General features: G+C 35.3%; 1 protein-coding gene across 7 annotated transcripts in view; it reads left to right on the top strand.

The window, feature by feature from the left end:
* Msp300 (Muscle-specific protein 300 kDa) overlaps nt 1-16,667 on the top strand; it is a 104,873-nt gene that overhangs the window by 16,258 nt on the left and 71,948 nt on the right. For all 7 annotated transcript variants that reach the window (XM_083086550.1, XM_083086551.1, XM_083086549.1 and 4 more), the window contains 12 exons: nt 2,971-3,032; nt 4,102-4,197; nt 4,291-4,374; nt 4,452-4,544; nt 5,268-5,446; nt 5,546-5,948; nt 6,120-6,266; nt 6,355-6,895; nt 7,204-8,887; nt 8,964-9,072; nt 9,479-10,532; nt 11,030-16,564. In XM_083086550.1, the coding sequence (XP_082942676.1) occupies nt 2,971-3,032; nt 4,102-4,197; nt 4,291-4,374; nt 4,452-4,544; nt 5,268-5,446; nt 5,546-5,948; nt 6,120-6,266; nt 6,355-6,895; nt 7,204-8,887; nt 8,964-9,072; nt 9,479-10,532; nt 11,030-16,564 (9,987 nt within the window). The remainder of the gene's footprint in view (nt 1-2,970; nt 3,033-4,101; nt 4,198-4,290; nt 4,375-4,451; nt 4,545-5,267; nt 5,447-5,545; nt 5,949-6,119; nt 6,267-6,354; nt 6,896-7,203; nt 8,888-8,963; nt 9,073-9,478; nt 10,533-11,029; nt 16,565-16,667) is intronic.

Here is a 16,667-nt window from a genome sequence, read left to right as displayed (position 1 = left end):
AGTAAGATTGAATTAGTTTCCTCGAGCATAACAAGTTCCCTTATTTGACTGGAGGCGGTCAACCGATATATTTCAATGTGGCATCTTAAATACAATTTATTAGCATGTTTACGCTAGAGTGTTCATAATATATAGGTATGATATCTGCGCATTAATTTATAGACTCGAGTTTAATTCTTACATTTATCTTTTTTTGTTATATCATATAATAAATATTATATAATGTTTTATAACGAAATTAATATATTAAATATTACATATTAAACATTATATATATACATATATATTAAATTATTTTAAATATGGAAATAAAAAAAATTTATCGTGAAAATAAAAACAAAGTTATCGTGGCATTAGTTTTTAAGCCTTTCAAATTTCGAATAATAATTATTATTCCGGACTTTAATGCATTTAAAAATTAAATATTAAAAAGAATGTTTGAAAAGAGATCATTTATTACTAATAATTTTATTTTATGATACAATTTTTGTCCCAAAAATGAGACTACGTTAAAATATGAGTTAATATTAGTACTCTTTGTAAAAATCCTCTTGCCTAATTCTTGCTCCTAATACCATAATTCAAGGTAACCTAAACAGCGGAGAACTTCGAAAATTATGTAATTGGCATTCATTAGAGACACTGTCTTTTGCGTATGTTTACTCGCCAAACGATCGTAACCATGACATTCGTAATGAATGGTAATCAGAATGCGTGGAAATATCCTGTCTTTTTAATGTTACTAACCGATCTACAAACGCAATACATAGTTTCTAACTTTCGGCCATAATTTGCGATCACAAACATCTCTTATAAATAAAGCAACGATAATGAAGACCAGCGATAGTATTTTGCCAAACATATCGTTCTCCACGCATATCGCTAAAGTTCAATAAGTCACTGTTTCTCTAAACCACTATCACGTATCGAGATTTCACAAGTTCTAATTATCATTAAAATTTATTCATTTTATTTCATTTATCAATTTCTCGATTTTTATTATAAGATCGATTTAATCTCAACTTTTATTATAAATAAAAAAAAATATTTTATTACAAATTCTCGATTTTTATTATAAAATCGATTTAATCCTAAGATATATTTTCGCTAAAATTATAGCAAATGAATTATACATGCATTTATTAATACAAGATAACAAAAGAAGACATTTTCGGCATATTTTACTAATCTATATCATCGAATAAGAGTGATTGCAACTAAAGAAACTTATTCATTTTCGATGTATTTTGCAAGAAAAAAGATTATATATAATTTCTCGACTATATATATAATCTAAAGATTATATATATATATAATCTAAAGATTATATATATATTTTGCAAGAAAAAAGATTATATATAATTTCTCGACTATATATATAATCTAAAGATTATATATATATAATTTTATAATTTATAAGATTATATATAATTTCTCGCTTCTGATGTCATAATTTAATATAGCTACAGTGAGGATACAAAAGTTTTATAATACCTCGTTCTTTAACTTCTCGTTATTTTTATATAGATAAAATGCGAGTTTGAGATTATGCATTCTCGTTAATCTTATCGAGAAAAGATTTCGTAAAGCGGAACGCTGTAGCTTAAATACGAAAATGCTCTTTTAATATTTTCTTGAACATTTTTCAATTGCAAATTTGTAAAGTCGTATAATTGACTTCTATATTTCTCGAGACAGTTTGTAAAAAAAAAATTAGAGAATTAATGTCAAAATAACTCGATTTATATATGTCATCCGAGTGAGAAATTAAATAATGAGTTTCGAAGAATTCGTTAATTCCATAAATAAAGAAAAACTGTGTCAAACGACACGTTTTCGTTAATTGTCAGTTTTTGCTCATTATAGTTGCGCATAATAAACGAGTCGCGCGTTGATGCGTAGATCCCGTGAGTCCGCAAAATAATTGCATTACAACATGGAGATATAATATGTTGGGACGAGACTCTATTGAGGGCTCGGTGAAAAGGAACTCTGTTTTACAAAGCAATGGTGTTGGTGTCCGTTGGTGACATCAAACGCCGTTTTATTTTGGGGACAGGCAGATTTTTGCTTCCAGGAATTATAACACTATTTCGCAAGCGCATGTGTTGACAAGAAAAAGAATCACAATTTAAAATGCATACATTAAATTTTGCGGCTATGAATATCTTTATTGTAAAATAAATATTATCTTCGTATTTTTTTCAAGTGCGAAGAGATAATTGAATATTCATTTAAAAGACCATTGCCAAAAATAAGCGAGATATTTTAATACGAAACTTCATCACACATACATTTATTATAAAGATTATTTATTATAAGATATGTATAACTGAAAAATGTGTATAAATAAAGTGTTAAAAGTGATATTTTGTGAGAGAATTTTAAAACGCTTCTATTGCACAATCAAAAAACGTAATCTATTTCGTCGCTCATATTCTTCTATTGACTTTTACACAATTAGTTTTACTTCCTGCAAATCATATTGAGAATGAAGGCGCATATCACGAGTAATTTATGTGACAATTTAATGTTCTTACGATTATGCACCTGCAGATCCAACATCTGCCGGTTACATTTATTCACGCTTGTATCCCTCATACATTGTATAGCACAACCTTAGGTGGGAAGATAGCAAAAGTGACGGTAGATTTAAAAATAAAACGACACTAATGTATTTCGCGTAATCTTCATAATTGATTTCAACGATCCGATAAAAAGCCATGAGAAATTACGAACGCTATTTCACATGTCCTTCATCATACACACAAATACACATTTCTTTATTTTTACGTAAAATATATATCCATTCTCAAAAAATATTTATAGCCGCAATTTCAAGGATCAATATTTTATTTATAGCCGCAATTTCAAGGATCAACTCCTAAATTTTACGAAAATAAATTCTTACTCAATTCAACCTTACAACGGCAATAAAAATCAACATCTGACTTTTGTTTCTTCTTTCAGATGAACAAGAACGCGTGCAGAAAAAGACTTTCATAAACTGGATTAACTCTCATTTGTCGAAGGTGAGTCAAGAGTAAATAATTTTGTCGCTTCATAAAATGCAGCGAAGATATTCGCGCGCAGCAACCTATGCTACGTTTACGATAGCGTACTATGTTTCATCGACGATACTTGATAACGATAACGTGATAGAAACCATCGATGAGCCAACTCTACTTTTTTCTCGTTACGTAATGGTCTACATCTTTACGTGACGCGTAATAGAACGTGACGCTGTCTCTTGTATCATGCTATCGAAACTTGAACGGCTGATCTAGTCCGTACCTGGCTCTCGAGTTTCGATACTCCCCTACTTCCGCATCCTTCAGAACTTACCTTACTACGGAAACTCCACTTGTCATGTATCAAAAGTAGGAAAGTTGTTAAAACGAGCGGCCACCATTGGTGCACAGAATAATCGTTTTGGCACGAAGTACATTATCAAACAAAGAGCAAGTAATGCAAATCTACTCTATGTAATGTTTTACAAATAAAAAAAAAGTCTACCAATGCATAAAAATATAACCATTGATGCACATAATATGGACATGAAATATTCTCTGAAAAAAACATGTCATTTTAAAAATGGCTTAAGGCAATCATTTAATAAAAAAATGTTACCATTTCTTTTGTGCTTCGTGAAGACAAATTTGATATAAGGTTTATATTTAACGAATAAAATCACATAAAATTATTCATTGTTGTGAGTCCTTGAATATTCGAGCCATCAAAATATGCAATCTTTGTGATGACTTCCGTTCGACAACGTTTTTGATGTAAACTTGGAAAGAGAACAATAATTTCCTTTGTTTTTCAAAAATAATACATTAAACTTGAATGAATAAAATCATATTACTATTTTTGAATGTACAATTTCGATGCTCACGTAATAAACACAATGAAAGAATTAATTAATACTTTGGAAAAGAGGCAACCAATAAATTTTGATTTTCGATTAATTGACTTTACATTGTTTCCTGGAAAATTGATTCCAATTTATCGAATGTCATATGAATCATCTATCATTATATTATATAATTTAACAAATCTATAATTATATTATATAATTTAACAAATGTTTATTTTTGGCAGAGAGTTCCAACACTTCATATCAATGATTTAATCGAGGATTTGAAAGATGGCACGCGTCTTCTTGCACTACTTGAAGTCCTTTCAGGGGAGAAACTGGTAATGAAATATTTATGAATTTAACCATCATTTAAAACATTATTACAAATATTATTAAAATCTTTTTTATCAAAATCATGTGTAATCTTCCAGCCCGTAGAAAGAGGCCGTAATTTGAAGAGACCGCATTTTCTCAGTAATGCCAATACTGCGCTACAATTTTTACAAAGCAAAAAAGTAAGTATCGGATATTCTATTTTAAATTAATAAGTGAAAAAATTGATATATTCAAACTTTTTTATCTAATATTTTAGATCAAATTAGTGAACATAAATTCGTCCGATTTGGTTGACGGACGACCGCCGGTAGTATTGGGTTTAATATGGACCATCATTCTGTATTTCCAGGTATTTATAGTTGTTCGGACATTAAAGTTACATGTAAAAGAGCACCATTATAATTATTATACTACTTATATTACGGTAGCTGCTTAAATGTAGCGCTCATAATAAAAACATCACGTAATTAAAGTATTATATTTTGATTCAGCAGCACTATAACTCTTATACTACTATACGAGGATTAATTTTGCATTTTCTAGTACATTTTATGCGAAATAAAAATTTATGTTAGATTCATGAATTGATTGTCGAAATTAAACAAAAGAAAAATGCACGAGACTACAAAAAATTCTAAGCATATGTGAAAATTCTAATTCTGCAATATAAATCCACACAGTTACTTAGCAAGCTTAATGTCTCAAATTAATTCTTAAATGTTAATTATAATTGATAAAAATTGATAAAATTTTTTTCTGCAACTTAAATAACTCAACTGACGCGATGACGTGATTCAAATAAATTAATCCTCGTTGCGAAAATAGTAAGTTATGTCATTCTGCTAACCGTATGTTCCAATAAACAAGCTACGATCAAAGGATCGCAAGCGGGTGAGTAGTGAAAAAAAACAAGATCGTTATGACCGTATAAATGATTTTGAGCGTTTGAAGAGAAGACAAAGTGCACTTGCATGATATTGCGCATTTCATTAATATGCACGCCAGATTATTTTATTTCTAGGCTTGAAAAGGAGAAAACGTCATACTTGATTTAATTAAGCATTTTTTTTAGATCGAGGAGAACACGAGAGCTCTCGAATATCTTGGACAAACTTGGGGCAGCCAGAGCAGCCTGGAAAGCCTTGGGACTCAAGGCTCGGCGGCAAGTGAAAGAAAACGCATCAGTAGCGAAAAGTGGAAACAAGGAGCACGGAAAACCTTGCTTCAATGGGTCACCAATGCCTTACCCAAGTCAGTACTTTATCGAGTTGCATTTTGCGTAATAGATTTACCTACGTGGAGTTTTTTATGATTTTACAATATCGGGATTGGAAACTTTTTATTCTCCAGGGGTATCGATATTCAAGTTCGAGATTTTGGTGAAAGTTGGAGGGACGGAAATGCCTTCTTAGCTATTATCGATGCCATAAAGGCTAATTTAGTGAATATAGCAGCTATGAGAGAAGCATCGAACAAAACTCGGCTGGAAACAGCCTTCCAAGTCGCCGAAATCGAATTAGGTATTGCCCGATTGTTGGATCCGGAGGACGTTGACGTGCCACAACCTGACGAAAAATCGATTATGACATACGTTGCCCAATTTCTGCACAAATATCCGGAACCAGGAAACATAGCTCCTGATTCTTTCGCTGCCATACAAGAAGAATACGACACCCTTCTTAATTGGTTAAATGAGAGAGTCAGGCATCTCGAGCAACTTGATAGAAACAATGCTTTCCCACAAAGCTACGCGGTACTTTTTAAGGCTTTAATTTTCAATGACATGATAATTTTATATAATTTTACTTAAGTTTTTAATATCGTTATTTATAAAATTAAAATTCGTTAAAATCGTTAAAAAGCTTAAAAAATTTTTATCTATTATTTCAATATTAAATCATTTGATAGTGCATTTCTTTTTTAGGAATATATGCTATTTAAAGCAGAAAATGACGAAAAATTAATTATATACAAAAAAATGCAAAGTTTAGTCGATACACTCAGCATGATAAGCATTACGCGAGATTCTTGGAGAGATATACAAATGTTGTGGCAACAAATGGAACTATTTGTAAGTTTTTTTACACATTTTCTAAATGAACGAACGGAATTTTGCGTTTTACAATTTCTTTTAGGAAATATTATATATTCGTCTTTAGATGCTACATTGGTGTTGGTTGTTGGACTCGGCATTACCAGGGGAATTTGGTGAAATTGGCAGGTGGTTGGCGAAAGCCGAAACTCTCTTGCACTCGGACAACGATATATCGCAGGAAATGACAGAAAGCACAGCGAATATAATCTCGAAGAAGCTAGAGGAGCATAAGAAATTCTTCCTCGATTTGCCAACTATGTCAGAGAAATTCCAGCAGGCCAAGAACTCGCCACTGGCCCGGCAAATCCAGTTTGAACAATTAGAAAACATGTCCGCGCGACTTGACAGCTTGCCGAATCGCGCAGCTAAGAGAAGAGTGAAATTAAAATTCTTAGAACACAAGTGCTGTTTGGTCGCTTTTCTATATCTCGTCGAGACCAAGTTGAAAGGCTGGAACATTAAATATGGCACGGAAGAAAAAGTGCATCAAATGCTGGAGCAATATCGTAATTTTGTCTCCCGAAACAAAATATTCCAGGAGTTTCAAAAGGCTTATTTGGATATGCAGCAGGTTGCCGAAGAATACAAGCGCGACGGTGATATTGGTAAATAATAATATCTTGGTTAATTATTGATTAATTTATTTGACTATGATTTATTTATTTATGATTGTTAATATGGATTTTTCACATAAAAGTCATATAAAAATGTATTTAAATTTAAATTAAACGTATATATATTAATTAGAATAATTGAATACTAATTTAATTAATTTAAATAGTGAAGTTAATTACGGTATTTAATTAATTATAAATTAATTAAATATAATATAAATAATTTAATTAATTATATGTTCAAAAAATAATTTAAATGAACAATAACACATCTTTGATCATAAATTTGTGTCTTTTAGATCGTGAAGAGAGCTTGAATATCGATCGCTTTATGCGTGAAACGGCTGATAAGTGGAAGAACGTATCAATGGACTTGCGTTGCGCCCAAAGCATGCTCGAGGAAGTTGTCGCTTATTGGCGTCGTTGGACCACCGTTTCAGATGAATTCGAGGCATGGTTACTTCATGCCGAGCCTGCTTTAAATCTTCCAGAGGAGGAAAAGATGGAGTTCTTCCAAGATATCAGCGTATGGAAAGACAAACATCAGCAGTTATCGGACACTGTGAGCTTCCTGATTGCTACGTCCGATGAATCGGTCGCGTATCGCCTGAAAGAACGTTATGCAAATCTGACAGCAAGATGGGAACAGCTCTTCCAAGAAGCTAAACAATATATGCATGCAGGTGATCTGATTCGAACGAGGAAGGATTATAAAGCGGGGGTGGAGACTCTACAAAATTGGTTAAGAGATGCAGAAGCTGCTTTATCGATCACTGGATTGAACTCGACGGAGCGGATAAAGGCTTATGGAGAAAAATTGCAGACTCTTCATAATGAGGTTGAGGGCATTGAAGATCTTTTCAAGAATATCAGCAAAAAGTTTCAAGCTCTTATTCAGGATTTATCTCGCGACGATGTCGACAGGATGATGAACACTCTAAAAAAAGAGAAAGAAGTACTTGTTAAGGTACGCGCTTTGATACCGATGCAACTTCATTTGTACCATCAATTGCTAGTACAACAAGAATCCTTAGAAGCAGGACAGAAAGAGATATCTGCATGGTTGGACGAATTCGAGAATTTTATGGCCAGTATCAATCTCGCAGGTGGCAGGGATGCTGCACTGGCTCAATTAGATCGTCACAAAGCCTTCCTCTCGAGAATGCTCTATTACAAGTCTATGTTAGAATCTAAAAATAAAGTATTTGCTAGCATTGCCAAGACTGTAGGTACTTGTGTCGATGCGGAAACTGCCGAAGGTACAGCCACTCTGAAAGAGCTCAATGATCGATTTGTTAAAGTTTCCCAGGCGGCACAAGTCTGGGAGCAACGTTTGCAAGAATCGATGCGACGCTGGACGAAGTTTAAGGAATGCGAGCGGCAAATCACCGAATGGCTTTCGGTTGCGGAGACAATGATCAACGACAAACATCTCGATAATCGTCAGTCCGTCGATTCCCACAAAAATTTCTTTGGTAAAGTCAATGAAAAATGGATACAGGATCTTGTGAAAGCTGGTCAAGATCTCCAGAATACATTGCCAGCTGACCAGCAGCTGCCTATCGCGAATACAGTGGAGGCTCTTCAGAATCGTTGGAGAGAAGTTCTTACTTTCGCGCCACTTCATCTAATGAAGCTCGAATTTCGCCTGGATGAGGCTAGCTTTCTTCAATATCTCAAAGATATTGAAATGGAGATTAGTTCCGAACAGCAAGCGCTCATTAATAACGATGATGTGGATGGTATTCAGCAGCGTAATAAAGAGTTCTTCGTAAACCGCGGTACTATTCTCGAAGTCGAGCGTTGTCTACAGACTCTGAAGAAGATCAGCGATGCCTATAGCAAACTTAAGCCGAAAGATACTAGTTTGGCTAATTCCGCGCAAAACGCCGAACATTTGTGGGAAGAAACCGCACAGAAAGTGGAAAATCTGAGGGAACAATTGCGCGAAGTTCCGCAACAATGGGCAGCTTACAGACAGAAGTAAGCATTCGTACGATTTTATTACTAGATCGATATCGATTTTTTTTTCTTAAACACACTATATATTTGATTCTAGATTCGATGAGATGGTACATTGGATGGATCATGTTGATAGTACTCTGAGAACTATTTTACGCGAAGTCAACACTCTAGAAGAATTCGAGAAGGAAAAGGCCATATTCCAGGTAAATTTCGGCCAATTTTTTATAGAATTTTTTGTTAAATTATTGATATATAAAAATACTGCTTAAATACTTCGATTTTCTGCGTTCCTTCCGGATAGCTCCAAACCTTGACGGTAAATATACACGCATCTGTATTTTCTTATTCCTTGTAATATTGTTACATGCTCAAGAATTTAAAAATTGCTCTCGAAATAAAATGTTTACTAAACATCGCGACTTAGTTTTAATATTTTTTTAGTTTTTATTTAATTTATTCCAAAAATATAAATTATATATATTCATATGTTTACTTACAATGCTATGTTCACTTAAAAACTCATTTTCTGAAAAATAGTACTCTCTTTTATTAAAAGATCGATACGTCGTTTAAATTGAATGTAACGAAAACGTAAATGTTAATTTACAGAAAATTTGCTGCGAAGCTGATAACAAACGCGAAGAGATGAAATGGCTGGTTCAAACTCTTGACAATCTAACATTGAATCGTTCAGATCGCGATGCACTCACGGCACAACAAAATTTGGAACAGCTGATAACTCGTTATAAGAATCTTATACCGACGATTGAAATCACAATGACAAAGACAGACATCTATTCGAAAAGTTATACCTACCGAAAGGAAGTGCATGAAGTGTGCATTTTGTTGCGCAAAGTTCGCGAACAATCAGAAGTCGAGATTACGTCCGAAATTCCTGAAAAGCTAGAAAACGCGGTGGCTCATCAAGAATCTCGTCTTAATCAATTAGAACAACAGCGAGCTACCATTGTCAGCATGTTACAACGCGGCAAAGATATTCTCAAGGATCAGCACGCGCCATCCTTCGTTTCCTCCGAGATCCAACAGTTGGAAACCAATTGGAACGACACGTATGGTCAAAGTATGGAAAGGCTAAAATCTCTGAAGGATTCGCAAAAACTCTGGAACACCTATCAAGAGCAAAAGGATGAAATTTATAAATTGATTGAGCAGGCCGAACAAGAGTTGCGACAAATTGACTTGACATCTTATTATGATGCCGCTCAAGTAACTACTGATCTGCAGAAAAAACAGGAATTTAACGCGAATTTGAGAAAATCAGCCGAAGAGATAATGAGAAAATTACGCGAAACGCATACTAATCTTTCTCAAACGTTGACACTCGCACCGCCAAGCAAGAAGGAGACACTGGAAAAAGAAGTGGCAGAAACTGAGCAGAAGTTGGAATACACGCTAAAGGTTGTGCATGAAAAAATCGTTTATCTTCAAGAACACAGTACTCGATGGAACAAATTTCAATCGAAACTTATGGAACTTCGAACTTGGATTCAGCAAACCGCCCCTCAATCAATCGCAGATATCGAAGATTCAACGCCTTCCCCTGAGGAAAGAGTTCGTAAAACAGAAAATTTGCAAAAAGAAATAAAGGAGAAAGAGCCGATTTTAAATGTCCTTAAAGAAGAATCTCGGAAGCTCCTAAAAAGTGAGTATCAATTTTTGTTGTTTTACTTATAGTATGTATAAAAATTTAAACTTGTAAATTTTCTCTTTTTCTGTTATTTAATATAACTTTATATAATTTTTAAATATATGATAATTTTTATTATTTTATTATATAATTATATAATTTAATTTTATATAAATTTTTTCGCATATATCGTATTTTTTATTATTTTACTAATTGTAAGGTTTATTTGATAAAAAAATAACCTAGTTATTACAAAGAAATTAGAGTAGTAATAAAATTTATTTATTAAATTTAATTATAATAATTAAAGAGATTGAAATATAATATAATGTAATTGAAATTGAATATAATATATTTAACAGGTTTAAATTGAGATTTAGATAATATATTGACTGAGATTTAAATAGTATATTTAATAAGATAGATTTAAGATAAAATTTAATATCCAATATTTGCAAAAAACTTAAATATATTCTACACAGATAAAATTTTTTTCTCTTTCTGTTTAAAAGACGACGATGATGGATTGGCAAAACAACTTCGTGACGACATTGAAAATATTCACAAGGCGGTTGAATCATTGAACAAAAGCATAGTAACGCAACGTGAATTAGCCATGCAAAATCTTACCACATGGAAGGAATACGAAGAAGGTATTCGAAAAATAAAGCCTTGGATTGAAGAAGCGGAATCTAAAGCAGCTACGATGGGCAGCAAACCCACTACTCTAGCCCAAGCTACGCAAATGTTAGAAGAGGCTAAAACTTTCGAAGTTCAATGTCAACAACATCTTCCAAAGGTTCAAAATTTATCAATGATTAGTCAACAAATAACTGGAAGAGCAGTGGCATCTGATGAAGTTGATGCTGTATATACACGATGGAACGCAGTTCACGATGTAGCAGTGCAAACGATGACTAAATTGGATAAATTAGTCGCATCATGGAACACCTTCGAGTCGGAAGCGAAAGAATTCAACGAATGGTTGCAAAATAGCGAAGAAAAAGCTCTTAAAGAACCCAACGTTCAAACACCCGAAGCTGCCAAATTGGAGAAAGAATTGGTGAAATTAAAGGAGTTCAACAAAAGCATATCTGATCACCAGGCTCAATTAATATCACTTACACAAGTTTCCGATCACATCAGCCATGGTTTATCGTTGGATGCTGCCTCTGCGCTGAAGAATCGCGTCGTTGAAATGAAGACTAGAGTGAGCAAACTTGCAGATACAGTTCGACATCACATTAATCGTGTCTCTGATTCGTTGTTGGCACGACAAGAGTTTCAAATGAAAATCACCGATTTCGAAAACTGGATGACGAGGCTGAGATCCAATATCAACGAGATCGAAGACATGAACGTAGATAACGTCGATACTAACCTACAAGCGGTGCACGCTTATCTTCAAGAACATTCGGAAAAACAATCAACGTTCACGACAATATATAACGAAGTGAAGCAATTATCATCACAAGGTTCTGTGTTGGAAGCTGCTGCATTAGACGAAACTTATACATCTTTGGCAAAGAAGTACAAAGCGCTAGAAGATGATTTGAGAGAAAAGAAAAACGGTTTGGAAAAGTGGACTGAACTTTTAAGTTGGCACAATGAGGCCAACGCACAATTGAATCACTGCAAATACGAGACTGAAGCTAGAAAACCAGCTATTGCTGATCTTGATAGGCTTTCGTCGGAACTTCAAACTATATGTACAAAGATCAACACTTGGAAGGAACATGTTCCACTAATGGACAGTACTCTGGGACTACATATTCGTGACAAACAACAAAGACCAATTACTGCGACTATTTTATTGAACGAACTCGAATCTAAGACCATAACATTAAAGACCGATTTATCCACTAAACGCGACAAGTTGGAGAACCTTGGTGCTAAATGGGATAACTTCAGGAAACTACAACAAAAGATTACGGAGGAAATTGTCAATACTCAAAGCAGTCTACAAGATATAACGTATACCGTTGACACTTGCAAACAACTCGCGCCGGCAATCGAAAAGATTGACGATCTGATTAAAGAGCATCAGAGACGAGAACCAGAAAAAGAAATCCTTCATCGAGAAGGTGACAACTTGATAAAGGAAGATCAACGAGCAATAACTAACATTCAGGTGGTAATTTCTTCGGTTGAAGGTAATTGGGAAAAAGTCAACGAACTTTTGCATAAGCAAAGAAAGCAATATGCTGAAATGGACGCTGATTGGAAACAGTATCAGGAAGCCAAGGATAAGTTAAACAAATCTATCGACGAGGCGAAGAATCTTTGCGAATTGGTAAAACACGTGTCAACTGATACCACCCAGGCGAACATGGCTTTAGATAAATATAAAAGAGCTTTGGAAAGTTTGAAAAAGGGTAAACAATTTTTAGATAAAATGGATGCTAAAGCACAACAGTTAGTGAAGGAGACGTCGTTAATGCCGAATTTTAAAGTTAATGTAATTGAGTCGGATTTGTTCGATATACGGAAAAAATATCATGAAATTTACGCCAAGATAATTGATCGAACTCAAATGTACGAAACGCAGGTTATTATCTGGAAACAAATCGAAGAAGCAAAATACCAACTTACAAGATGGCTCAGTGATACGAACGAAGCACTCAATGCGATTTGCGAATGTTTACTTGATGCTGAGAACGGACAAGCGCGATTAGCTAGATATAACGAAGAATTGCCAACGTATCAGCAACTTCGTCAAAGTATCGCCACGAAGACTGAACAGCTCGTAAAGTTAAACGACGATGCGGATATACCGACATTGAGATCGCTTAACACTTTATTAGATGATCAATTTAAGCTTATTAAAGAGACCGCAGATAAACTCGCATCAATCACATCAATTTTTAATGAGAAGAAGAAAAGTATCAAACAGGAGTTGAAAAAATGCAGTGACATGATATCGAAAATCCGCGAGGAGATAATCAAATGCGACGATTTGACTGGCGAGAACACTAAGATTCTGCAAAGAATTAATAAGTGTCAAGAATTAAAAGCTGAGGTGGAGAAATGCGATTATACTATTTCGGAAATTGATGAGAGATTGACGAAAATGGCGTCAGAGTATCCGATTATATCAAAATCCAATTTGCCAAAAGAGTTACAGGCATTACAACTTCGCAGAGACGGTGTGGCCAGTCACGCCGATAAAGTCAACGCCACTTTGGTGGCCTTTCTAACGAAACTCTATCACGAGAAATTCGGTGTTTTGCAGCGCATGGTGACGACTCATAAAGAAAAAGTAGCTTGGTGCGAGCCCGAACAGAGTAGCGATCGCTACAATCTTGAAGTAAAAATGACCTCGCTGACCGATGTCGAAGCTGGCATTGCCGATTGCGAGGCGAGAAAGATAGATACGGACAATTCGTTGAAACTTCTGAGCACTGTCGAGAGTAGCGAAATTATTTCTACTCTGAAAAATGAACACAACAAAGTCGCCGCCGACTTGGAATCCTTAAAAGATAACTATTGGAAAATCAAATCTGTACTGGAGGAGAATATTGCTTTATGGCAACGATACGAACTCATGTCGGAAAATGTTATTTCCTGGATCAAAGAGTACGAAAATAGAATTAGAATAGAAGCCACAACGCTCTTAAATCCGGACGAAATTGATACAAAGATTTCCGAAATAATACAACTCGAGACGAAGGTCAAGGATTACGAGAATGAGATGAAGGATCTGATTGCGCTTGGAGAAGAGATTACCAAAGTTAGTCCGGATTCACGTGTGGCTCAATACGTGGGACATTTGAATACGCGTTATTATTCAGTTCTCAAGTTCTTGGCTCAACATTTAGATAGACTTCAGGAATTTAAACAGATCAAGGATCATTACGTTACCAACGTGAAGGAATTGGAATCGTGGCTGCAAAATGCGGAACAGAAATTAAGAACCTTCGATGAGATCAGCGGCCCGAAGCCGATGACATTTTATCAGTCCAAATTAAAAAAATTGAAGGCATTTGAAAAAGAACGCGAAACTGGACAAGCTATCTTGAATCGAACGACGGAAACGGGCGAAATGCTTTTTGTGAGAATAACACCAGACTACAGGGAACTTATCAGAAGTGAGTTGAGGAACTTACGCAACCGCGTGGAGGCCTTAACCGATCGCACAAACGTAAACTACAAGAAAATTGAGAGCGACATGATGCATCGATCTTCATTCGAGGACAAATATTCCCAGATAAAACAATGGATAATTGAGGCACAGAAAAAGTTGGGAGACAAGCAGAACTTGCTACCGACACTTCAAGAAAAGAAACTCGCCTTGCATTTGTATAAAACTATCGCGCAAGACGTTGGAGCTCATCGAAGTATTCTACAACAACTTCAGGACAAACTCGGAGCGACACCGGATGATGAGGCTAGCGATATGCTCAATAGTGTGATCGAAGCACACGATAAACTATCCGAAGATGTAGCAGATCGAATTAATGTGGCAGAAAAACACGTTGCCAATCATGAAGCCTATTTTCAGACGTTTGAGAAAACGCGAGATTGGATCAATACGATAGTAAATGAGACGGCGTCCATCGCCGAGGATCTGTCGATAGATCGAGACATAGCTAATTCCAAGATTGCTTTAATTGAAAATGTGTTGCAGCAGAAATCTGAAGGCGATAGGATTATAGATGATTGTAATCAGCAATTGAATATCATTTTGGAGCAGACTTCGATAGCTGGTCATCCTGCATTGCTAACAGGCTTCGAACAACAGAAGAAAGTATGGGAGGATTTCCTTCAACGATGTATCACGAGTAAAAATAAATTAAATCATCTATTCGATCAATGGTCTGAATTTGAAAGAATGGTTGAAAATCTAGATTCCTGGCTCAAGCAAATCGAGACGCAAGTCAAGGATCAAAGCTTGAAAAGTTCTGAGGAAACGAAACGCGCACATTTACAGAAGTTAAAATCATTAGAAGAGACTATTATGGCAAAGAGTGCAGAGATCAACGCGATAGTCGAGAAAAGTCAAAATGTAGAAGCAGATTTGGCTACTAAAGTGTCCCGTCAAGCTACCAGGTATCAAGCCATCAAGAATCAAGCGAGGGAGGCTATAGCAAGATACGAACAATACATGAAAGAGCACAGTTTATTTAATGAGAGATACAATCAATTTTTGGATTGGATCACCGAAGTTCAGGACGAGTTAAAAAAATATAGCGAGATTGTCGGTGATTTGGCGGTCCTACAAAGCAGACAGAAACACATCAGAAATCTCAGTGATGTCAGGACTCGCGAAAATGTTCGTTTCGAATCCATTATTGATCTCGGCGAGAAGCTGTACGCGCACACTTCACCGGACGGTAGGGAGATAATTAGACAGCAGCTGAGAAATCTACGCAGTTTATGGGATGGTTTCTCCGAAGACCTACAGAATTCGACGCAGAAGTTGGATCAATGTCTGATGCAGTTTGCCGAATTTTCTTTGTCGCAGGAACAATTAACGGCTTGGCTGCGAGACGTCGAGCGCGCGATGCATCAACATACAGAATTGAAATCCTCGCTAGAGGAAAAACGCGCGCAATTGCAGAATCACAAGATTATGCATCAGGAGATCATGTCGCATCAGACGTTAATCGAATCGGTTTGCGACAAAGCCCAACAGTTGGTCGATCAGACTAAAGATACTTCGTTGAACGTCTACCTGCAATCCATCAAGCAGCTATTCCAGAATATTGTTATCAAGTCGCGAGATTTACTAGAAAATTTGGAAGACTGCTGTGAGAAACATCACCGTTTCAATCTTCAATGCAAATGTATCTCCGATTGGTTAAGTCGAGAACGAGAGAAACTGATCGAATACAATGACGTAACGGGCGAACGATCCGAAATCTCTCGCAGATTAACGAATTTGACGATATTGAAAGGCAACCAGGCACAGGGAAGAGAGCATCTCGCGAGATTGAAGCAAATCAGTGAAGCTGTGTCTAATAGTACTGCATTGAAGGGTCGAGAAGTTATACATAAGGAAGTGACCACCTTGGAAAATAATCTGCGTCAATTCCTGAGTGAAATTGGTAAATATACGTTGTAAATAATTTCTAAAAAATTATAATACGCAAAAAAATTTCATTGTATAAATTGTCCCGGTCAAAAAATTGTACAAGAAATGTTGCTTTA

The sequence above is a fragment of the Camponotus vicinus genome, unplaced genomic scaffold (genome assembly GCF_025532165.1).
Source record: "Camponotus vicinus isolate PSW18456_S1 unplaced genomic scaffold, iyCamVici1.0 SCAF_13, whole genome shotgun sequence".
Classification (NCBI taxonomy): domain Eukaryota; kingdom Metazoa; phylum Arthropoda; class Insecta; order Hymenoptera; family Formicidae; genus Camponotus; species Camponotus vicinus.
Note: the sequence above shows the minus strand (reverse complement) of the source record. Positions and strands in the feature narration are given on the sequence as shown.